This window comes from Trematomus bernacchii, unplaced genomic scaffold (assembly GCF_902827165.1).
Source record: "Trematomus bernacchii unplaced genomic scaffold, fTreBer1.1, whole genome shotgun sequence".
In the NCBI taxonomy this organism is placed as follows: domain Eukaryota; kingdom Metazoa; phylum Chordata; class Actinopteri; order Perciformes; family Nototheniidae; genus Trematomus; species Trematomus bernacchii.
Genome location: NW_022987739.1, coordinates 6,379,704 through 6,404,725, shown reverse-complemented (window position 1 = coordinate 6,404,725; position 25,022 = coordinate 6,379,704). Strand labels below are relative to the sequence as shown.

At 41.9% G+C, this 25,022-nt stretch overlaps 1 protein-coding gene across 2 annotated transcripts in view; it reads left to right on the top strand.

Moving 5' to 3' along the window:
* The window catches only part of LOC117495736 (importin-13-like), a 29,321-nt gene extending 4,750 nt beyond the window's left edge, over positions 1-24,571 (top strand). For both annotated transcript variants that reach the window (XM_034147220.1, XM_034147219.1), the window contains exons 3-23: positions 2,535-2,660; positions 2,742-3,098; positions 4,283-4,536; positions 9,294-9,434; positions 9,822-9,963; positions 10,987-11,153; positions 11,435-11,555; positions 11,903-12,050; positions 12,192-12,373; positions 12,608-12,634; positions 12,895-13,029; positions 14,178-14,330; positions 14,964-15,044; positions 15,170-15,307; positions 16,171-16,267; positions 19,459-19,511; positions 21,099-21,165; positions 21,319-21,377; positions 21,524-21,613; positions 21,758-21,939; positions 22,476-24,571. In XM_034147220.1, the coding sequence (XP_034003111.1) occupies positions 2,535-2,660; positions 2,742-3,098; positions 4,283-4,536; positions 9,294-9,434; positions 9,822-9,963; positions 10,987-11,153; positions 11,435-11,555; positions 11,903-12,050; positions 12,192-12,373; positions 12,608-12,634; positions 12,895-13,029; positions 14,178-14,330; positions 14,964-15,044; positions 15,170-15,307; positions 16,171-16,267; positions 19,459-19,511; positions 21,099-21,165; positions 21,319-21,377; positions 21,524-21,613; positions 21,758-21,939; positions 22,476-22,572 (2,817 nt within the window). In that variant the 3' untranslated portion in view covers positions 22,573-24,571. The remainder of the gene's footprint in view (positions 1-2,534; positions 2,661-2,741; positions 3,099-4,282; positions 4,537-9,293; positions 9,435-9,821; positions 9,964-10,986; positions 11,154-11,434; positions 11,556-11,902; positions 12,051-12,191; positions 12,374-12,607; positions 12,635-12,894; positions 13,030-14,177; positions 14,331-14,963; positions 15,045-15,169; positions 15,308-16,170; positions 16,268-19,458; positions 19,512-21,098; positions 21,166-21,318; positions 21,378-21,523; positions 21,614-21,757; positions 21,940-22,475) is intronic.
* The last annotated feature ends 451 nt before the right edge of the window (positions 24,572-25,022 follow it).

Below are 25,022 nucleotides of genomic sequence, written 5' to 3'. Positions count from 1 at the left end.
TTATAGGCTTCAGCTGCAAATAATTGCAACTGTTTCTTGTTGTGTGCATGTGGTTTTGCTTGTTTTAGGAAACGTCTTAGTAATGGGCAATTACAGTTTGTGAGTGGAGATAACTGGAGATTTTTTAGGAGGAGAAAGGCGGTGGTTCTTTGTTCATTTTGCTGCTTTAATCTTTTCACAGACTGTTTTTTGTGTGTCTTGAGCTGTGATAAAAAAACCTCGGAAGAGCAGACTCACTCAGACACAGACACAGCGCTGTTTGGTGTGGGATCAGGAGAGGTCTGCTATCACGCAGTGGACTGCAGTAATGATCCGCTACTGCTTTGAACTCCGATATCACAGCTTCATTTACTGAAAGGGCAGAGGAGAGCTGACTAACCAAAAACATCCTGATGCTTTTAGGATGAATACGTTATAATGATCCATAGAGAGACCTTGCCGAATCGCAACCCACTAACACATTTATATTTCATCAGTTTGGTCATGCAGCTCAGTCTATGGTAGTCTGTAAAAAATGTAAGAAAAACATGTATTTTCTTCAAACTGCTTTGAAAGTGCAAGATTCTCATGGATGTTAGTTGGCTAAAAAGACCTAGCAGCAAAGCCAGATGCATACTGCACACAGAGTACCTGCTGCACTTTAAGGCACCATAAGCTATTTCTCACACACATGACGCCAGTCGTGTTCAGATCCTGCTACAGTAAGCTCAGACAGATAATTGCGTTCCAGGATGGCAGACGGAGTGAAACACCTGAGACTCTGCTTCCTGCAGGCATTGACGCTGTATTGATGTTCCTCTGTACAGATGCATCATCATACTCTGTGACCCACTGTGGCTTCCTCTCGGTATTATTCATCCTCTCTTGTTTGACAGCCTGAACTTCTTTGATGGAAGGGAATGGGAAGATATGTAGATTTTAGAAGATGCCTGAGATAAAGAGGGCGAGCTGACACAGAGAATGAGACTGGATGGACAGTTTAGGCTGGAGGGAGGTGAAATCGAGACGGAAGAGAGAGAATGACTGCTGGTGGAGGAAGGAGAAGGCTTCAGGGGTATCAGAAGCTTTCTGAATAGATATTTTTTCCCTTTGTTGCTTGTCAGACACTTAGTGGTGGCTGCAAGCAGTTTAGGGTCAGTGAGCATGTTCATGTGTGTATTTTTGTGTGAGACAAAGAGAGAAAGAAAAAACAGGCATATGTGCAGAGTAGCGCCCAAACCTCTCCTCTCCAGGATTAGAGGTGTCTGTTTAATTAATGCTCTCTTTTCCCCTTCTTTTATTTCCCCTCTTTCATACTTATCATATATCTACTTTCTCTCTGGCTTTCCTGCTCCTTGTCGTTCTCCCGGCACTCAAGTGCTCATATTACTCCGAGTGAGCGGTACTTCACAGAGTGCTGTTTTCAGGTCATGGCTCTCCATTGTTCAGGTTTTTGAGGTAAACTGTCTGCTATGTGTCTGTGTGCTTGCCTGTTTGCAAGTGAGACAAAATGCTCTTTTCTCAAGGTGACATCAAATATTTATCAGCATTCCATCACACATGAGCTCAAAGGACTATCTCTCTTCTCTCTGCTGGTTTGTTATCTTTATAACCGAGTATTGAATGTTTGCGGCTGCACGATAATATTTTATATTGCTGCGTTGTATATCTATACGTGAAAATATACAGGATGATATATTTGGTATCTGGTATTCCACCAGATGACGACAAAGGACTTGTTTACATCATCTTTTTTTTAAAGCCTAAATATTTTCATACAGTACAAGTGTCTTTTTGCATCTCAAGCTTCCTCTGGACTAGCGGGTACTGCTTTGGTTGCTTGAAAAATTGTCCAAGTAGGACAGTGATGGTGGTTCGCTGCAACACCCTTAAATCAGTGTAAATTAGCCTGTGAAATCTCAGACGGACTTGTGCTGTTCTTTAGTCATGAAAATGTTTCCTTTTTACCAAGCAGTTTAATGAGGTTGTAGGAGGTGTTTGAGTTTATTGGCTATAAACTTGACATCTCACATCCTGTAATGAGACTATTGCACATCGCAATCTCACGGATATAACGATACATCCGGCAGTGGCACAGTCAGTAAGGGCTTGGACTGTGAGCCGTAGGGTCGCCGGTTCAAGTCCCTGAACAGACCTAAATATGGAGTGTGGACTGCTACTTGGAGAGGTCCCAGTTCATCTCCTGGGCCCTGCCGTGGTGCCCTTGAGCAAGGCACCGGGCAACCCCCTTCCCCCCTCACTCCCATTGCTCCCCGGGCGCTGTACAATAGCTGCCCACTGCTCCTAGTACTAGACTCCTGGTACTAGGATGGGTTAAATGCAGAGAACAAATTTCACTGTGTTCTGCATGTGTGACCATTAAAGAGGGGTTTCATCCCTCCGATTCTATATCTATCTATATATGGGACAGACCTATTTGTCGTGTATTTGCACTCATTTCTCAAATGGACTTTAGACAATGTTTTTAAACTCCTTCATGGTTTTACCATCCACCAATTGTAATCATTTAACTTTTCTTTCTCTTTTTTTCTTAGGCCCTCCACCAGTTGTATTATGATCCCAATATAGAAAACAAAAATCTGGCCCAGAAATGGCTCATGCAGGCTCAGGTCTCGCCGCAGGCCTGGCAGTTTTGCTGGTCCCTTCTGAGCCCAGATAAGGTATAGTATACACCCAAACACACAATAACATGGCAGGAAAGTATTTTGCATCGTTTGTATTCATCTGATCATTTCCCACAGGTGCCAGAGATCCAGTACTTTGGTGCCAGCGCGCTTCACACCAAGATTTCTCGCTACTGGTCGGACATCCCCACAGACCAGTACGAGTCTCTGAAGACCCAGCTGTTCTCACAGATTGCCTGCTTCTCCTCCGGCTCCAAGATGGTGCTCACCCGTCTATGTGTGGCCCTCGCCTCTCTGGCACTCAACACAATGCCCGAGGCTTGGCCCGGCGCTGTGTCAGAGATGGTGCGCGTGTTCCAGGAGGAGGGCGGGGGGGTGGACGGGCGGGCACGCTGCCTGGCATTGCTGGAGCTGCTCACCGTCCTGCCGGAGGAATTCCAGACCAGCCGCCTGCCGCAGTACAGAAAAGGACAGGTACGTCTGTGGGGAACATCCCCCCCCCTCAGCAGGTGGTGATGGCCACCTGTCCGATATTCACAGGTTTCCTTTGGATCATTTGCTCACCAGTATGAATCAAACCTGAATACCTTTCTAGTCTAGGGCTGCAGCTATCCATTATTTTAGTAACTGATTATTCCATCCAGTCATTTTTTAACAATTGCTTTTGCTTTATTTAAAGGTCCCATGTCATGGCCATTTGTACTGATCATAATTCCATTGTTGAGGTATACTAGAATAGATTTATATTGTGCAATTTTCCAAACTCACATTGGTTTCTCATACAGCATCTCTGTATAGTATGTGTATTCACTCTCTGTCCTAAACGGCTTGTTGGAGCTCCTGCCCCCCCCCCCCTATGAGCCCACTGTGCTCTGATTGGTCAGCTCGCCCACTATGTTCTGATGAGTCCACTACCGTTACAGCGGAACATCAGTGATTATGTGGTACAATAGCGTTAGCAACCAGAAAATGACACCAGTAATGACAAACAGATGAGAAAGCTGCGTGGGGTCTGGGTGCCGTGTTGGCGGGACGTTGCGCGGCTCGCTGCTGCGAGGAGCGGACAGTGTGAGCTGGGTTAATTTCCTGCTTGCTGCGTGGGGTTCGCGATGTCTCCAATGGGTCCATTTGGGTATGGGCACCTCACTGTACCCAGGAAGAAAAAGAGAAATCTCCAACGAGGCGTTCTGGGGCAGCATAGACAGGTATTTTCTGTGTTAGAGTTTTACTCGCTACAGGGTGTACTTTAAGGGTTTGTGACCCTGCAGACCGTTTACATGCATAAAAACCTTCATAACACACAAGGGGACGGGTAATAACCGGAAAAGCATGACATGGGACCTTTAAGAGCAATATTTAATAAACATTGTGAAAATAGGACCGGTCCTTTTTAAATGTACAATATATAAATACTTTTAATTCATAATGTTTTGAATTTGAGTTACTCAAGGACTCTGTTGCCATATAATTTACCCTCACAATAAAATGAAAATTATTTTGTATTTCTTTTAATTAAATGATCAGTTAAGCTTCATGTTGGTGTATCTTCTGGCACCAGTATAGAAACAACTTTAAATGAGTGTACTCGTTAAGATGGGAACATATTACACATTAGTGATATGCCAGCAGTCTAACCCTCATTATCTTCCTCCCTTTAGGTTCGGGGGGCTCTGGGCCAGGAGTGGGGGTCAGTGTGTCCCTTACTGCAACAACTGCTGCAGAGGACGGACAGCCCCGGGGCGGTGAAAGCTCGCGTGTTGCGCTGCCTGTCATCTTGGGTGCTGCTCGATGTGCCCCTAAGTGAGAGCGAAAGCCTGGTGCACGACTGCTTCAGTGCCCTGCCTGATCCGGAGCTCTTCGACACGGCGGTGGAGGCGATCGTCAACGCCATCTCACAGCCCGACTCCCAAAGGTGTGTACAAATGTGTGACATCGTGAACTCGAGAAGATGGGCAGAAAAAATAAAAATAATGATACAGCTTTAAGGAATGAAAGGTTGTCATTGCTTGGAGAAATTGCACTGGAGCAATTGCACTGGAGCAACACAAAAAAAGAGGTAGAAGGGGGGGAAACAGAAGGGAACAGAGTGGAAAAATTAAAATGCATTAGCAAAGGACTGGCACAGACAGGGTGGGCACTGGGAGGGCATCAGGGAGGCAAGTAGTGAGCGAGTGATGCAGGGCAAGTTGACAGCCAGGGGAAGGAGAGCGGCATTTCTCGGTTGGCTGCCGTTGCCATGGTTACAGAGCTTGGGAGAGATGTCATCATGCCGTGGTTGATTCAGACATGGCAGGCACCCATTACCCCTCCCCGAGGGAGAGAGAGAGGGAAGAAGAGAGAGAGAGAGGGCGTTGGTGACGGGGCTATAAGAGGAAAAGAAAGGGTGCTGAGGGAAGGTGTGAAATTGAGCAAAAATAAAGTACTTCATCCTCCTTACCTCTGTAAAAGGGTCGGCTCTGTGAAGTTAAAACACACACTAATTAAGCAGAGCAGATGGTGGGAAGACAATTAATTGGATGGAGTTACAGGTAGAACCAGCCGCAAGTGTTACCAGGCGCTTTAGTTAAGTGTTAGTGGGAAAAAAATCAAGTAAATGTTCTTTCCTTTTTTGCACTTCATCATTTAAAACTGATCTCAGCCCTGTGTGTGTTTGTCAGCTCCTCCCAGAAGTCTTGATCACCCTTGAGACCTCTGTTTTTAAAAGAACATTGCGTGATTTATGGGTTTCCATTTGACGATTTATTTGAATAATTTAAAAGTATGTTGGATGTTTGTTTCCTTGTACTGTGTCTTAATACTTGTCCTTGTTTGATGTTGTGAATAGACCTGCTGTTATGCAAGAAACATGTCAGACTTGATCTGACAAAGTATTATCGGGATTTTGTGTCAGGGTCTTTGAGAAAGAGGGAAAAGTAATGAATCTACTGGAAAACCTGATGCATGTTTCCCCCCCCCCATCCTCCCCAGGAAGTCATAACCCATCCTTTTTCATCTTTCTTTGTGTATTCTATCTGTTTTATCTTTTCTCCCACGCTGCCTCTGCTTCTTTGTGCTCTTCCTTTCCCCGTATTCTTCTCTCGCCATCAGTACTAAGCCCTCCTCCCTGTCTCTTGTTCTCTCCCTCTGTTTAAACACATTACACTCAACTCATTCGAGGGGATGCTATTGGTCCAGCTGCATCCTGTTGCCAGGCAACCCATTTCCCCTGTCTCAGAGTGTTGCGGTAATTGCAGCAGGGATCAGAGGTGGGGGAGGTGGGGTGGTGGAGCGAGTGAATAAAGGAGGAGTCACGAAGGAGGCAGAAAGTGTGTAACAGCAGGGCAGGGAGAGGGGAGGACAGGCGGCTCTGAGATACGAGGCTGCAGCAGACGGCCTCAAAGAAACCTCCAGAATGTTTTTTCGCTCGCAGGGGAAACGGGGAAACGACTACAAATCCATTCCGCCCTTTTTAATCGTATCACAAACACACCCAGCCCCATTTTCCTACGCTAAGAGTGCATGACCTGCATTTGCACAGCACCTTGTTAAAAATGAATGATCTTCTGAGTGCATAAGTGCATACTGAGTCTCAAATGTACAAACACACACAGTCACTCAGTGAATTGCATTCGATCCTCGCTCTGCTCTCAGAGTTACTCAGACACAGAAGATGCAGGCCAATACAAGCGCAGGTACAAGCTTATTAGATGGAGGCCAGATTCAAAGACATCACATCACAGCAGGGTGGAGCTCTCTCCAGAGGATGCCGAGTCAGCGTGGGCTGCCGAGGAAGGGACTCTGCTTCATAACGCAGGATCATACATTCAGCTGCTGGGCTTATAAAGGGTCCTGAGGGAAATTAGAATGATAAATGCTTCACAGCGCCGGGGTCTGAGATGTATTTAACCTGCAAAGCAGAGGTTGAACATCAGCAGCATTTATTATTGGCCACCATTGTCTTTGCCTTGGAGTTATCTATAAGCAATAAGACTGAAGCGAGAACGAAAGATGCATCGATTGCAACATTTTCTTGGCCGATTCCGATTTGTTTTAATTACTTTTCTTAAATAAAACAACAGAATAATTAGATCAAATGTTATTTTATACTGTGTTTGTAGATCTTATCTTTTAAAAATGTTGTAATTATTCATTTTAAATACAATATTTCTTTATACAAAACTATTTACAAATCGGCATCCATTTACAAGAATGTAGATGTGTGTGTGTGTTATATTATGTTAACTCCCACTCCTAATGCACACCTACTCTGCTGAAGGATAAGAAGAGACCCCCTGCTGTTGGCAGAAGAGCCGGTCACTGCCATTACTCTCAGCAGCATTGGGAATGATTTGCAATATAATATATTTGAATATATTTCCCGCTTTTTTCCCTGATGGTCTGAATAAGTCGGAAAATGTGTCAGTCGTCACTTTGTAGAAATGAAATTGCAAAGTGGGTCTTGCTAAATCTAGCGTGAAATGGGCCAAGTTTGCAACACTGTGTGTGTGTGGCTGTGATGTTTAACGTAAAACCATCATACTGCGCGTGTGTGAATTTGACCGGCCAATAAAAAAAGATATATGAGACTGATCGGCCAATCAGCTAAAAACCAGCCTGTTTCCACCAGTGGTTAATAGATTGGTGAATCACTCACTAAAACAATTAGGTGATTACTTGATTAGTAAACAACTGTTTCTCTTTAATAGGCCAAATTGTTCAATGAAAGTGAATTGCTATAGATTAGATCCTCAGAAAAACACCGAGTTACAGTAGTGTTTAAGGTTGATTTGGTGTGTTTTTTTCTCTTTTTACTCGCAACCTTGCTGTGACATTGATGAATATTCATTGACATGGACCCACGTCCTCCTTATTGACGTTCTCATGAAAGATGAAGCTCCGCCTGTATACCACAGAACCCCTTAGGACTGACACATGTGATATGGTTTACATTTATGGCATTCTCACACACATACACACTCTTAGGGTTGCAAAGGGGCGGAACATTTCTGGTAAGTTTCCATGGGAATTTTGGAAATATTCCATATTGGAAACTTTCCATGGGAACTAACTGGGAATTGAGGGTAATGTAATGTAATTGTATCATATCCAAGCATAAATATAAACATTTTGTTTTGTCATAAGAAAACATCCATGCAAAAGGATACAATTTAAAAAAAAACATGACATTTCAACAGAACAAGTTTTAATTATTTTATTGAACAATCATTTGTTTCATTGAAGAACAAAAACATGAATGTTGAGTTAAATATTACTCATCCCCCCCAACCCCACTCATTCAAAAATGTGCTTTGGGCTCGAAAGTGTGGTCCAGTCTTCTAGAAATCATCTGTGCATGTGATGGAGGAATGCACAGTGCCTGTAGGCGGTGTGGTCTCAATAGCCATGCAATAAGCAGTGTGCTATGTGCATGTGATTGAGGAATGGCATGGATATTCAAGTGTACTTGAATGGCATCTGTTTGTTTTAGTCAAGATTATGCTAAAATATACTTTCCCCAACTATATTTAAGTTTTTATTCCCATAAATTCCCGTTTATTCCCTTACATTCCCGTTTATTCCCTTACATTCCCGTTTATTCCCTTACATTCCTGTTAATTCCCTTAAATTCCTGTTAATTCCCATGGGAAATGTCCATCTTTGAAAATTCCCGGAATTTTGCAACCCTACACACTCTCCTCTGTGACATTCAGGCGCACATACACGTCCTTCATCTCCAAATGTCACCCCTTCACTCGCCGTCATTAAGGGTGACAGGAGGATGTTGTCTGATGTTATCACACGAGCAGATCTGAGCGTGCGTGTGCGTGTGCGTGTGTGTGTGTGTGCACACCATTGGGTCCATGTTTACGTTTGTGTGTCAGCACATGGGTGTGTTTAAGAGTGAAGGAATAATAGATGGCTGAGACAGCAGGACGAAGACAGAATGATAAATGACAGCAGCTCTGAGCTTTGAATAGATTTCTTGGTTCCCTGCTAGATGTGTGGGTTTTTTAGGGTGGGTGTGCTGGATCAGAGGTTGGACTGACACGGGCTGAGATTTGATTTGAGATAAACACTTGTCTTGAGAAGGAGCAATAAATATCAACCTAGCTGTGAGCGCTGTGACTCAGTTTGATATTCACCAGTGGAGCTGCCTGGCTGGGTATGCTATGTTTTTCTCACTTATACAGCACACTGTGCAATGTTTCAACTCATTTTCTTAAACCCTCATCCTACCAACTGGGGTCCCAGCAGATGTTTCCAATTTTTCCATGTCACTCAATTTGTTAGTAACAGCTTCATATCATTGTTTTTGGTTTCTGTTTTATATGTTTGTGTTAAATGATTGCCATGGGTCCTAATTAAAATGAAAACATGACACACTATCAGGCGGTAAGAGGCGTGAGTCATTTTGAAGAAGACAGTCTGTTTTTAGTTTTACACTATAAAAAAATTGCTGTAATGTTCCCAAAATAATGTAAAGAACATTTCCGATTACATTAATTTAATAGTGTAAGAAGAAATAAGCTTAAATGTTGCTTTGATGGTTGTTTCTTCCAATTGGTAACTTTGGGTTACCAGAGAATTCAGTTTGAATTCCCTGTATGTTAAAATATGTAGCTAGTATCAGGGTTCAATGAACTAACTAATGTCTGTTGTTTTTTGTTTGTTTGTTTGTTTGTCTTGTAGATATGTAAACACTTTGCTGAAGCTGGTTCCTCGAGTGCTGGCCCTCCAGGAGCAGCTCAGAGAGGCAGTTCAGAGCGGGGACATGGAGACCTGCCACGGTATCTGCCGGATCGCCGTAACGCTGGGAGAAAACCACTCCAGGTGTGTGTGTGGACACAATTATAAAGACTTTATAGTGCTTTTATCATGGCCTTAATGATTTCTATACATGTCTCAATACCTGTTTAGTCTTGGGAACGGTTACAGTTTCCAGTTTAGAAACTAATCCTAATAAAAAGGCCTACTATAAACAGGTTTCCTAACATAAATTTGTCATGCAATATTCTGTCCCAAGTAGACACTGTGCATTCTCTACTTCTGTATTGTCAGGTCTTTAAATGTTGCTATGTCTACTGCCTGAATGACGCAGCGTAAGAACATTTCTTTAGAGGAACTACAATGGAGAATTTGATTAGCTGCTGTGAAGGGTTTAGAGTAAGCCAAATGACTCTTTTTCTTTCTCTCTCCTCCATCCACCTCTCTCTGCAGGACTCTGTTGGAGCAGGTGGATCACTGGCAGGGCTTCCTGGCTCTAGTCAACATGATCATGTTTTGTACGGGCATCCCCGGCCACTACCCGGTCAACGAGACCACCAGCTCGCTCACACTCACCTTCTGGTATACACTACAGGTAGGGAATGTTAAATCTGATCTGAAAGTTAAAGTTACGTTGTGGTAATAAAAAGAGTACCTCTGGCATGATTGACACACCTTTTTTCTCTAGCCTCATCTTTACTAAGCACAAAAAATCTGTCCACAAAATAAACTTTGCACATTGAAGTCTGGTTAAAATAAGAACAAATGCCAAACTACATTGCATCACATCAAAAGGTGTTAGTCTGTGGAATAACTGTAATGATTCACTGACATATTGTACAAGTCTATCTAAACTGAAAGTATTATTTAGCAGCCAAATCATGAATGGTTATGAACAGGACCTGTAAAATCCCATTTGTTATTTCTTGTAATTGTAAAAGTAATTTCTTTCTGATTGTTTTGTAAAAAACAAACAAATTAACAAGACAAACATGTCGCTGATGACCTAATATTGTATTTATAAGGAAAACGTATGCTAGAGGGGGTAGGACCAGAAAAGTTTTTTTTTAAGCTTCTTCTTGCCCCTGTTGAACATGACAGAGACTATTTGAGAATTTATTTTTATTTATTTTGTATTCTTTTTTTGTATTTTGTTATTATTATTATTATTATTATTATTATTATTAAGAGTGAAAAAAAAAAGAATATATATTATTATTATTATTATTGTTGTATGTTTTGTTTCTGACATGTTCAATAAATTGACTAAACATTTTTTTTTTTTTAAAGATGGAAAGAAATCATCTTTAGATCGACCATATAAAAAGATCACTCCCTGCACATCCTTATTGAATGAATGGTCTTTATTGGTCTTTGTCTACAGTTTTCAAATAATACAATACGACGGCTTTTCTGACAATGTAACAACAGGTTACGTTTTCAGACAATATCTGCTTGCACAAGGTTTTGCAAGCAGATCATTTATAGTTTGTATTACAAGATGTATTTCTTCTCGGTTATGAACAGATGATTTGTCTTTGGAAAGCCTGTTTGAGTGTGTAAAGAGAATATGTCTTTTTATGTTCCAAACCCAAGACAGTTGTTTTCCTCTCCTCAGGATGAAATAATGTCGTTTGAGACGGATAAGCAGGCGGTGTATCTGCAGGTCTACAGGCCGGTATATTTCCAGCTGGTGGATGTTCTGCTACACAAAGCCCAGTTCCCCACGGACCAGGAGTACGATTCCTGGTCGTCGGATGAGAAAGAGCAATTCAGGATCTATAGGTGTGTATTTGTACATGTGTATGCCTGACATGTTATACTGTGTTCTGTGCATGCTCATTTCTGCTGCACACTGTTTTGCGCGAGGCTTTCAGTGACAGTTGTAAGCGTTTTAGAAATGACTCGATGACAGGATGATTGGTCAGCATGAGTGTGTTTTGCTCTAATAGACTCTCATTGGACTTGCAGCTGAGAGGGCAAAACCTGTGTCAGCTAGATTAACAAATAATAATCCGAGGTTACATACTTCTAAAACGTGTGTGTGTGTGGATGTGTGTTCTCAGGGTGGATATCTCAGACACACTCATGTACGTGTACGAGATGCTGGGAGCGGAGCTGCTGAGTAACCTGTATGAAAAACTAGGAAGACTGTTGACTAATACCGAGCAGCCCACATCATGGCAGGTGGGTGACACATACACAGACCGAAAAAGTGAACTATTTTCAGCTTCTTTGTTGCACTCAATCCAGTACTGAAAATGTGTCATAGCAGATTTGTTACGACAGTACTTTGTTTTTCTATTTTTCACATTACTATATTTATTTTTGTTTGCAAGTCCACTTCATCAATTCAAATAAACCTAAGTGAAGAGTTTATTTACAGGATTAAAATATGTGGATTTTCAGTTATTTTCCATTTCTGCTGTATCTTTTTTTTATAACTCAAACTCATTTTTCAGTTATCAACTGGTGCTCAAAAACAAACTAACCTTCCCCTCCTCCTCATCCTCTTCTTCCTCCTCCTCCTCCAGCACACAGAGGCCTTACTCTATGGCTTCCAGTCGATAGCGGAGACGATAGATGTGAATTACTCTGACGTCATCCCCGGCCTGATAGGACTCATCCCCAGAATCAGCATCAACAACGTGCAGCTAGCAGACACAGTGATGTTCACTATAGGTGAGATTCATGCGTGGATTAAAAGGATCCCAGCACATGTTATAAAAGTCAAATCGATTTAAAAAAAAAAGTGTATTTTCAGTACAGGGACACAAATATCCTTATTTAGTACCCAAACTTGTGATCTGTGATCTCCTGTAGGTGCGCTGGCTGAATGGTTGGCAGACCACCCGGTGATGCTCAGCAGTGTCTTGCCCTTGGTACTACAGGCTTTAGGGAACCCAGACCTTTCTGTCTCATCTGTCTCGACACTGAAGAAGATTTGTCGGGAGTGCAAATACGACCTACCGCCCTACGCAACAAACATAGTAGCTGTCTCTCAGGTACTTGTATATCTAGTTTTAATATATTTTCTTTACCCAGTTCATCACAAATGAAAGCCAATTGCTGCTTTTGCAGACTTTTTCTTATGTAATCCTGCTTTCCAGAAATAACATTCACTCTTTGAAATGACTTCAGTGGTATTATTTTGGAGTTACTTTTTATATCTAAATTTGGCTTTGGTAGTGCTTTCAAAATGATTGAACTGTCACGCTGACTTTCTCTTTTCTCTCAAGGAGGTGCTTATAAAGCAGATCCACAAGGTGAGTGTGTTCTCTCTCACATTCACTTTCTTCTTTTTAAGAATTGTGTTACATGTTTCCAGCCTGTAGTCTAAAGAACACGTGAAAAATCACTTCAAAAGGAGTGTTTGGATAGCTTGAAGTGGGGTTGTCTTCTGTACGTATTCAAAGTCAGTGAATTACCGACGGTAGATGGCCTCACTTCAAAACATCTGAACAATCCCATTTAGCTCACGGCCTCCTTGAAGTGAAGGTTAACCTGCGATCATGTTTTCTCGCAGACGAGTCAGTGTATGTGGCTGATGCAGGCGCTCGGCTTCCTGCTCTCCGCTCTCCCTGTGGAAGACATCCTGAAAAACCTGCACTCTCTCATCACCCCCTACATTCAGCAACTGGAGAAGCTAGCAGATGAGACGGTGCGTACACTGAACAACATGTAACAGCACTCTCACACACACACACACACACACAAACACTGAGTTATCCCAGCTGGACTCTGGCCAATAGGAACAGGCCTTGTTTCTGTGTGGTGACACTCCAGTGGAACATTTCTCTGCGGGACCAGATTGGATTTGACCCTGCACCATGGGCTAGTGACTCACATGGACGAAGTGAAGACACACTTTCTCTCACACACGCACACAGCACAGCAGGGAAGACTATTTGAACTGAGAAAAAACAGACACACTTACAGTAGGTCATTTTTACACGTGCATGCACCAAGTCATGCAAAATAAAATGCTTTACCCTTTTCTAAATGTCAGTTCTACTACAGCCACATCTGCACAGCCACATCTCTGGATGGTTCAGATGTGGAGCTAATATTATCTAAAAATACACAGTTTTGATATATTGTTATAAAAATAATTTCTCCTTATCCCTTGTTCTGGCATCAGTAAAGACTTCAGGCGGGGTGAACATGGATGTCAGCTTAGATGAAGCTTCTCTCATTGCGTCGGTCCCTGTCTCACACACACACACACACACACACACACATATACTGTCTCAACCATCCTTGCAGACTTCCTCCCTCTTATTGTATATCGTCTAGATCTTTGATGTATTGGCATTACATCAGACTAGGAAATCAGGTGCTGTGTCTCTGGAGGCGAACAAATAGTGGCACCTAGTGGCGGAGACCCTCGGGTTACATTACATCATGGGGGGAATGACCGGCCTGCCTGCGAACACAGATGAAGTCACTCTAAATTTGTCTTCCTGCCGAGTGTGCACACACTGTTCTCGTTTTAGAGCGAATGTACAGGAACAGCATCAGCATTGTAAGGGGAGGGAGCTTTACGGAGAGATGTTGATGTAAGAGTCCTCTTCGTAGCTCTGTAACATCACCATGGAGACAGAGCAGTGATTTAAAGACTGCTAATGAAAACCTAATTAACCTGAGGTGTCACTGAATGTCATCGCTGGTATGACGATGAGCAATTACCTTCTTTCTGTCACATTGTTGAAACAGCTGCCTGGTGACTGCTGGTTTTCGAGTGAAAGCAAAGATTTTCTAGAACAAATTGACAATTCAAATAATCTGTTTCTTTTGTTCTTGTTGCAGCCCAATCCCTCCAATAAATTGGCAATCATCCACATCTTGGGGCTGCTTTCCAACCTCTTCACTACGCTCGACATCAGCAAGCAGGACGATGAGTCAGCAGACGGCTCGGCACCACCTGTCAAAACTGCCCCTCCTCCACCAGGACCAAACCCAGTCAGTAATCACACTCCTTCATCATTGTCATCGTCGTGTCATCGTCAGGCTGAATCTATGGATGATAGATATTTACCATATGTTTAATTAAAAGTAGCAATAGAACTTGTTTTCTTTAACTTATGATGATAATAATAATAATTGAGTTGATGTTGAATTCACAATGATTCAGGGCTGTATAATTATAACAACACCTGGGTTTTGATTGGTTCCCTATGACCTCCCTTTCATTATGCCACTCTGTCTTCCACTGGGTATGAATGAACGATTTACGGCAAAAAGCCCTGGAAAACAAATTGCAGTACGTCCTGTTCCGATGAAAGTAGCTAGATGAAGTCATACATTTGCTCCGGGACGTTGAAAAGTTGTCTTTTGCCGCTTTAAAGGCTTCGTAATCCAGCACACTGCAGTTTGATAGTGATGAAATGCAGTGGTGCACATGCTGCTCGGAGCAATGTGAGCCTCCCCCCAGTATCGCTGGTTAGAGGGATGAGGGTGTGGTGCTTTCTCACTCAACCATAGTCTTAAGTAATTCTGCTGATAGGCATGCACTCATGTGTAAATGCTAAATGCTACTGCTTATTTATGACTGTCTTTTCATTCCTGTTAAAGCGTTTTACTTTGTGTTTTCAGGTGGTGGTGGTTTTGCAACAGGTGTTTGCCCTCATACAGACGGTACTCGGTAAGTGGCTGAACGACTCGCAGGTCGTAGAGGTGAGTCTTCGTCACGTGCATCCACGTACTGTCAGAACTCTGTTTGTTTTTTGTTCTTCAAAAGAAATCCGTCCACATAATAAGATATGACATTTCAGTAAAGCCGATCTCATGTTGTCCCTCAGGCGGTGTGTGCCATTTTTGAGAAGTCAGTGAAGACTCTTCTCCACGACTTTGCTCCCATGGTGTCTCAGCTCAGTGAGATGCTCGGGCAGATGTACAGTACCATTCCCCAGGCCCCAGCCCTCGACCTCACACGACAGGTACACACATACACACACGCATACATAAACAGTAGTAATCGTCCTTGAATTCTTACATACAGAGAGATGGATTTATCAAAAAGGGCTGTGTATGAGATAATCAGCTAAGCGCCAGTCAGCCCAAGGTTATTGAGGATACAGTATAAAACGTCATTCACAGTTACAGTATGTATTGTTGACAGTCCTCTCCAGCATCATTGGTTTGTCCACATAATCTACACTGGAAGATTTAATACTAGAGAAACCCAATTTCTTGTACACATGGATTGTACCTCATGATCTTTGGATTCAGATTAATTCAATCAAAAGTCCAACCTGGAGTTAGTTATAATAAATCTGTTTCCACAGCTGAACAGGAACCTTTTCTATAAAATTCAGACACAAAAAACTGGCACTCACTTCAGAGCTTGTTCTCTCACTGTGCCTTCAGTCCAAACGCTATGACAATAAAAACTTTGCAGGGTGCAGAATTTAGATTTTTGAATCACCAATGCACTCGAAACATATTTAACAAGAAGGCAATCCTGGCACTTTAAAATACAGGTTACAAAGAGGCAAACAGTGATTATTTAACCACTGCAATACTTGAATGAATGTAAATGAATTGTAGAGTGCCTGGAGTGCCTTCTTCTTCAGTTGTTTAGTACTTGACATATTTGATCTACAGTTGAGTACACAGAGCAACCACTCGCCTCTTATTTCTCACACAAAAATATGACACAGACCAGTATCTGTAACACAGGTTTCCTCAGGTTTCTGCAGTGCATGTAAAGACCACCTATGGTTTCCTGCCGTAGTCTGATTTCATATATTGCGTGCCGGGGAACTCAGCGAGTGTCTGATTTGAAGTCCTGCTGTTTCAGATGGTGCATATCTTTGCCAGTGAGACAGACCACTTCCCACCCATCAAGGCTCTGTTTGAACTGGTTACCTCGGTAACGCTGTCCATCTTCCAGCAAGGTAGGGGGTCCTGCAGGGGCGGGAGTGTGAAAACTGTCAAATGTATTGAAATCTGTGGTACCTTTTTAAAATTCTGATCATATTTGACATTACAGCATCCAACAAATTTGTCAAAAATTATAAACAGATTGCTTAAAATCAGTTGTTTATTATGACGATATACTCACATTTGTTTCTGCGATTGAAGACCGACGCAATGATGCTTTTTCAGACACAGAATAGGATACAAAAGGTTGGAGGTCACTGGGCTCTGTTGCCACAGTCGACCTTTAAATGTTTGCTCTCATTACTCAATAATGGAGGTTGTTCGTCTGCTTGATGTGTTGAAGTAACAAAAGTCTCAACTGATCAATTTATCAATGCCGACTGTTCCGTTTCCACTGATAAGCATTGATTAAATCATTGTCAAGGCTATTGTGCTTAACTTATGTTATGAACTTGGTGCAATGTTTTCCATGTTTACCAGTCTAGTATTTGCTTATTTATTTATTTGGATTTACTGTTTCAGTGTTTAGGCTGCATGAAAATGTCTTTCATTTTGTGAAAGTGTTCAATGTTGATCAGAAGCTTCTCAATGTGCGTGACCCCGGGGATAGTCTAGGGTTGCGGTCGAATACTCCAAAAAAACAGCTCCTAAGTTCTAACCCTATCGTCTATTCCTTGACCTCGGAGTGAAACGTCATGGGGTTAAGGGATAGTGGATAGGAGAATTCAAAAGGATTTAGGAGAAGAGACTGCGGTACTTTAGAGAATCCGACTGCACTTTCACTATCCGACGTGTTTATGATGCGCCAGCGGACGTCATAAATGTGCGCCTGCTGCTGTGGGGAAACTATGGAAACTACAGTTTTCTATACAGCGGACTACAACATGGATGTTTAATAAGAACGAGGGACTACTGTAAACTCATCTAGAGACTCTGCACCGTGCTCTGATGCTGTTGTTTTATGCTTTATGAACGGGGACAACAGAGAAACATATTCTTCATGACCAAAGTTGGAATTGAAATAAAAAAGGAAAGTGAAACTTATGCTCGTCACCCTCTCCCTCCGGTCCACATTAATACAAATGATCCCAATACGTATGATTGTATGAAAAGATCTTAAAATCAATACAAATGTATTTATTATAAACGTTAGTCCTTAACATCTATCACTGTGTATATCACCATTCAAACATCTTTTAAAAGTTGAACAAACCCCACACAGCTCAGTAAAGACTGTGAAATGTTGACTTTATTTGATCATTTCAGTAAAAACTAACGTTCATATTTCTCTTTTTGATTATAATACTGATGAACGTTCAAAACAAAGCACTTTGGCAACTTACCACATACGTTTTAAAATGCTTAATAAGCACCGTAACTTTCATGATATCATTTCTCGTTCATAATCGGTTGTTTCCGTGAACGGCCGACTGTTGTGTGACGGCAAATGCGGCGGCCGCAAGGCATTGTGGGGCAGCATTTTCTCCTCTCCTTTCGGTTAGGGAGGTCCAGTGGTTCCTAGGCTAAAGGAGGTTATAAAGGAAGTTTGAAACCTCCTTTCCTTTTAATTTAGAGAATTCGAACGGCACTTATCATGGCTGCCACTGAGGTACTTCTGGGTCATTTCACTCCGTTAGGAAGGTTCCTAAGCTAAATGGACTATTCGACCGCAACCTAAATGTTTACTTAACATAAAAGGGACATGAACGAGATGATAACATTTGATCCTCCAAACTTAGGTTAGGATTCCAGCGCTGTCTGCCTCCCCCCTTTCCTTTGTGTTGTCCCCCCTTTCCTGCTTTGACTGGTTTAGTATTGGCTGCCTCTCCTCCTGCTTCTTAACTTTTCCTTTTTTGAGCAGGTGCCTCTCAGTAGACAGTATCAGGGCAGGAGACACTCACAGCACAGAGACCACTAGCTTATTCAGTTGGCTGACATACACTATAACATGGCAGTGCCGGCCAATTTGCTCTGTTTGATCAGGGGTTGTAGTCACTCCAACATTAATTTTAGAGGGATAGTTCATCCCAAAATAAAAAAATACATATTATTCTTACCTGTTTCCCTCTAGATTGTTTTGGTGTGAGGTCCAGAGTATTGGACATATCGGCTGGTGAGATTTCGGACTTCTCTCAAATATAATGGAACTAGATGTAACTTGATGGTACGAAAGGTGCCAAAAATACATTGGTAAAACTGAACAGCAATTATTATGATTATTACTCAAGATGACTTTGTTGTGTAGTTTCATGTAGGCACTATTTTCTTTCTATAGAACTACATCCTGCTGGGTGTAGCCGAGTGCCATCTGGTTCCCTTATATTAGAGAAAAGGCAGACATTTCTTTAGCCAACATCTCCATCACTTGGCATCTCATACCAAAAGTTCTAGATGTCTCTTGATATATTGCACTTCATGTCGCAGGAAAATAATATTGATTTTTGATTTTGGGGTGAACGATCTCATGTAAGGCGTCTGAGAAAAAAACAATGTTTGAAAGTCAGGAATCTCAATGTCCAGAAGCTTCTCCAGGAAATGTGTGTTGTAACTGTGCATCATTCTGCAACACTTTAAAAAGTCTTGTAGTCTGTGTCCAGCACAAGGGGGGAGGTACTGATATCAGAACATATCCTGATCTTTGAGTGTGATTCATACAGATGGCTCACCTTTGAAGCAAAGGGGCTCTGATTGACCAGCTCTGAATGGACCCTCGACAGAAACCTCCTCCCCAGAGGCACCGTCTGAGAGGAAATGTGTTTCTTCTTGTCTGATCACATTGATGCCAGCGGTGCCTCTGGGGAAGGAGCTGAGGGGGGGTTCATTCAGGTTTGGTGCCTCTTTCCCTCCAAACTGTAACAGTAACAGAGGTGCCTCCTGGGTTCCCACTCCAAACCCACTTTTGTTTCTTTAGGTTTTTGATTTTTCTCTCGTTACTTCTTTCTTTCTCTCCAAACAGACCCATGTCTTTGTCTTCTGCCTGTTTTCTGTTTTTGGTTGGTCTGTTTTACCAAGTCTCTGCCAAAGCTTCATATGCCCTCCCCCCCCCTTCTCCCCTTCGTTCCTTACTCACGTGTGAATTATTTCAATGAAATATTTTTGAGTTCTCTTTTTATTTCCACATGACTGTTGAATCTATTAAGTTGCTGTTTGTATATTATTCTTATTCTCTTATGATTTCTTAAGTTTCATCTTTATTATATTTTAGGACCCAGGGATCATCCTGATATTGTTGATTCATTTATGCAACTCCAAGCTCAGGTGTGTTTTTGGTTTCTTATTTCATTCACTTTGGGTTTCTCTCTTTTTCTAATTTCTTCCTGTTTTCTCTGTTCTTTTCTGTCTCTCTACCTCTTTCCTGCTCTTTGTTATCGGGCCCTCCGGGGTCCCATCACATAGACGAGGCAGTGGAATGAACTGTGAGGGAGATGTTTGAGAAAGAGACGTCGCTCTCTCCTCAAATGCTTCATTTCTAACAGTCGCCTCCCCGCACAAAGTACAGTTAGGGTCCTCAGTTTACCTACAAACACCACCATATCAGCCTGATGTGCTCATGAAAGAATACACAACAGTAATAGCACAACAATAAGGATATTATTATAATCACCCCTTTGTTGACTTAATTAACTGATTGGAGAGAAACAGTGGTATAAATTGTGAATGGCCTAAAAATCACACTGCTGTGGTAAGGTGTTATTAAGCAGATGTTTCGTGATGTGTCATTATTCATCACAAATTATCATTTATTTATTTCTAACAAATATGCCGTCTCATTTAGTGAGAGTACTTTGCATATAGAAGGTTTTCCTCCATCTAAGATCATAACATGTGGGGGTATTCTCATGACTCACAGAGGGCCATGTAATCTCTTTTCATTAACATATTAGTTAATAATGCCGCTCAACAGGCTGCTTATAAAAAAGATAACACATGCACTTGTATGTGGACATATTAAGCCAATTATTGACTATTTAATGCACTTTTACCTTCCCTTTTTCTCTAAAGTCAACATCAGGGCACATTTGTAACTTGAAACTAACCTCAGACCTCTAACCGCCTTAAATGAAATATTTAAGTTAATGCGCCACTTTTGGGAAGATGGTGTGAAGGTGTCAGTATTGCGTTGGGGTCCCAGGTGACTGGTTAGTCTCGAGCACAGTCCTCCTCTGAAGTCATTCCTGCCCAGAGCCAATCAAAGCCCCAATGAATTAATATTCAACTAATATTAATCAGTTCAGACAAATTGGCTGATGGCTCTTCTGTTTTATATTTTTGTCTTCCGTCTTCATTCTTCTTCCTTTGTTTTCTATCTTTGGATAGATCTGACCTTCATCTCTCTCCCTCTCCCTCTCTCCTCTCCTCCATCCTGAATGAGTTCATTATTACAAGATGATTATTTCTCTTTATCTGCACATGTTAATTAATTACACACTTCTGTTGCATATTCAATCCAGTCAGCCAAAAAAAAAAGTAAAGTTTCAAATTCAATTGATAAAAAAAACAACAAAAAAAACTAAACCATCATTGCCTTTTAGTTTGACTTAAGTTTCCAATGATTTCAAAGTTTGATTTTTTGCAATTTGTTTGTTATACCTGCTGAGTTCTGCATTGGAGGATCTCTGTATGAGTTTCATATAGTTTTTCCTAAACACATGGAGAGAGTACTATAGCCTGGTAGGCAGATCTGCTCTCAGTCCTGTGTTGCTGTCAGATCCGTCTACCAGGCTGAGCGGGTATTGTTGATAGCAGTATTTTGAAGGAGCTTATGCAGTGGAATGTGGTGAAGCAGTACCGTTTGGGTCGGGGCTCACAAACATGCTCTTTTTAATGCCTTTATCTGCCTCATAGGCCCTCAAACGGAAGCCCGATTTGTTCTTGTCTGAGAGTCTTGATGTGAAAGCAGTGTTCCACTGTGGTAAGTTTGCACATCGTTTATACAAACACACACCCCAACACACTGTTCTGCTACAGTTCCTGAGAAATGTGTCCTTCTCAGATCAAACTGTAACGTTTTGACACCATCCTTCAGTATTTAATGTATGTTTCTGGCTCTTTTCCCCACTTCTAGGAGTTCTGTCTCTCAAATTTCCTGAGGCACCGACAGTCAAGTCAACATGCTTGTTCTTTGTGAGCACACACACACACACACACACACACACACACACACACACACACACACACTCACACAACTTGAAACCCTGCCATAATATGCATCTTTTTAAACGAATCACTCATCTTTAACTTTGAATGATAATTCTGTGTTTCTGCCTTAGACTGAACTGATACCCCGCTGCTCAGATGTGCCTCCTCTGGCTCGGGTGATGCAGGAGGACGGCAAGCTGCTGATGCAGGCCGTGCTGGAGGTGAGAAGCATGCACCACACTAAACATTCACTCAGAAACGTTTCATCATCTCACTGATGCTGCATTCCGCTCATCAAACTTCTCTTCCTCTCTTATTGTGCGGTAATTAAGTCCCTGTTGTCGTATTTCTTCCCCTCTCTTCAGGGCATCGGGGGCGGGGCGTCTCGGAGCCTCATGGACCAGTTTGCAGAAGTGATTTTCTCTCTGAACAAGAACTGCTTCTCTCTACTGGTCGTGTGGTTGAAGGAGGCGCTGCAGCCTCCTGGGTTCCCGTCATCGCGGGTCACGACTGCACAGAAAGATAACTTCTCACAACAGATACTCAGGTAACACAGCCAGACATTTGTCATTTACAGGCTTATTGAGTGCTGCAGGCATTACGTTGTTCTGGTACGTCAACACAGAAGTTAGCAAAGCAATTGTTCGTTGTTCAAAAAGCAAAATAGATTTTTTCATTGAAACTTTTTTTATATTTAAAAAAAAAAAAATCAACTTTGTAGCAAAGAACTTTGATATTTACACTTTGTTTAGAGTAGATGAGTTTCCCTCTGTTCGGGGTTCCGAATATTTCTTCAGTCTCATTTAGCCACTTTTTTAGCAACCATCTTTTTTTTATAAGTAAAAGCTTTAAGTTCACAAGTGGGTTGTGTGGTTAAAATCTCTTGAGCTTGTGTTATATATATATATATATATTCAAAAGATGTACTCGATTGACTTCGAGACATAGGAACCTTTACTCTACGCTCCTTCCTGCAGCACTCTATTGGATAATGACACAAACCAGTTGGTCACCCACATGACTTTTTGCATAATCTAATTTTGTATGTCTGCCCCTCTCTTTACTGCCCCCCCTGTCCTGCAGAGAGCGAGTGAACAAGAGGAGGATGAAGGACATAGTGAAGGAGTTCACACTACTGTGCAGAGGGCTCCACGGTACAGAGTACGCCGCTGAATACTGAAACTCTACCCTTGAACTCTCACCAAACCGTGACCTCTGCCCCTCAGCGCCAAACAGCTGGATGCCACAACAACACAGCTCTCAAAAATCATTGAATGATTGTAAAGATAAACCCGCCCTGCTGCAGGACAAGACATAGAACCAATCCAGCACGGACCTGCCATCGGATTAATGGACACACATTAAATCCCCGGTGGCTTTAGGGAGGCTGGTCTCTCTGCTCAGATTTTTTTCTGTTATAAGATTGATTGTTTCTCTCTCCTCTGATTTCTTTGGAAGAGCTTCGAGCAGCACCCCCAGCATGCTGCCTCCTCTATCTCTGTCTTGTTCTGCCTTTCTAGATCTTCCTGTGGTTCCTAGGTTGTTTCCTGGTGATTAGCATCCATATGAAATTGGTAGTGGTATCGTACGTAGCTACTTGACATTATTTTTCAGAAATAAATCAAATGAATTATATAAATGTATATGTAAACACATATAGAAAGATGGTGGTTGTCAGTCCTGCTGCTGCTAATGGGAAGAGAGAAGGACCAATGTCAGTAGGGGATTCTGCAGGAGAAATGACATTAACACAATATGTACTCCCAACCATCCCCCTGTGATCTCTGCATTTGCCAAATTATCATTGTGAATCTGTCCTTTTCCCTGTTTGTTATATATGCCTTTAATGGAGAGTAGAGAAAGAGCTATACAAAAACATAACTGGACTATAAATGGTCTGCTTTCCCACCCTGTCCTCTGTAACCAGGGCTGTACCTCATGTACATACAGCCCCACCCAGTCATACTGCAGTCTCCTCGCATCGTAGAAAGGTTTCTATGCATTGGTCCCTTAGGTAAAGCAGGACTGCCTACAGCGAAGGCTAGAGGGAAAATGGATCTAAAGTAGCTGGCAGTGAAAGGAGGCAGGAGATGGAAACTGAGAAGGGAACTGAGTGTTTGGAAGGATTTATAATCCTGGCGAAGGACTGCTTAGTCACTGTAATCGTGCAAAAATATTAATCAAGGTGTGCATATTAACAGTTATTGCCAAACACTTCTGTGTATGTGAGTGTGTGCGTGTGTTCATACCCGTACGTATGAGAGGTTGCGTGTGCACAGATGTATCTTTTTCCACTTGTTTAGTGCACTTATATTGGACCTACAGTACACATCCATTACTTCCTCCTGTCTTTTTAACAAAGAGCTGGTTCATTTCTTCACACCACACTCATTTAAACTACTCTTTTCTTAGAGACTGATCAGACACGTCCAGTATCTCACCTCTGCTGCTCACCTGCAATCACACCCATCTATTCAAACCTCCTTATCATCTGGAATGACCAGCCAGTGATAATCATTGAGCAGAGTCATCTACCCATCTATCTGTTATTGACAGCAAATACTCAAAAGTCATTCATCCATCGGGTCACTACCTTGGAGAGGACCAAGAAGGATTAGAGAGTTCAGTATCAACACATCTCTGAGAAAGTTATTCAGCATTTGCAACAAGAAATAACACTGACATTCTGTGCTCATCCATTATGCCAGAGACATTATCGGTCATGTGACGGCTGTAGAATACACTGTTTAGTGAACCAGCAGGACCAGTTGATATCTAATAACACTCAGCGTCCAAATGTACCTTGTGGTCTCTGCTAAACTTTATCTCAGACTAATCCTTCTGTCTTATCCGAGGTGCCTGCAGACATGTAGCATGTGTGTGTTTCGTGGGGGGTTTCTGTGTTCAGGGGACAAACATATCCAGTGTGTAAGACGCTGCAGAAAGACCCGAGGCAGGACTTGGCTCCGGAGTGAGCGTCGCGCCTCAGTCTAATTTTAAACGGAAAATAATTGGACGATCCTCGGTCTGTATTGTGTTGTCATTCTGAGTTGGGATAATTAAACACTGTCACAGTTGAAAGAAAGAGAAGTGGATGAAGAAGGGGAGGGGGGGGTATGAAATGTACATTGTTTTTTTTGTACCTTGGCTTTAATTTATTAAATATATCTAAGACTGCAGCTTGTGACTCTTTCCTTCTGTTCTTTCAACACTTTAATCACCCCGAATCACGCTGTGTGCGCATACTGCAGATATTTTTCACATCTCTGAAATCATTTATCACAGGTAGAAACAAAAATATCTTTAATTAGCTGTTATTGCCTCTTTTTTTTTAGATGTTGACCTGAAATCTGGAATCGGCACTTGATGTGAAATATGGCTTTCAGTATCATTAGGGCTGTAAAAAGGACTTAATAAATATTGAAGTTATTAGTCCAACTGGCCCCCACTCTTCAAACACTCCTAAAACACCAAAAATAATTGATCTAAGAAAAGTTTTATCACTTAATAAGTTGTGGTATATTTTTTTATGTTTAATGAAATTGACAAACTATTGTGTTGTCTGTAATAATATGTTCAAATAAAGCAGTGCCATTTTATTTCCCATCTTGAATATCTAAATTCTCCCTC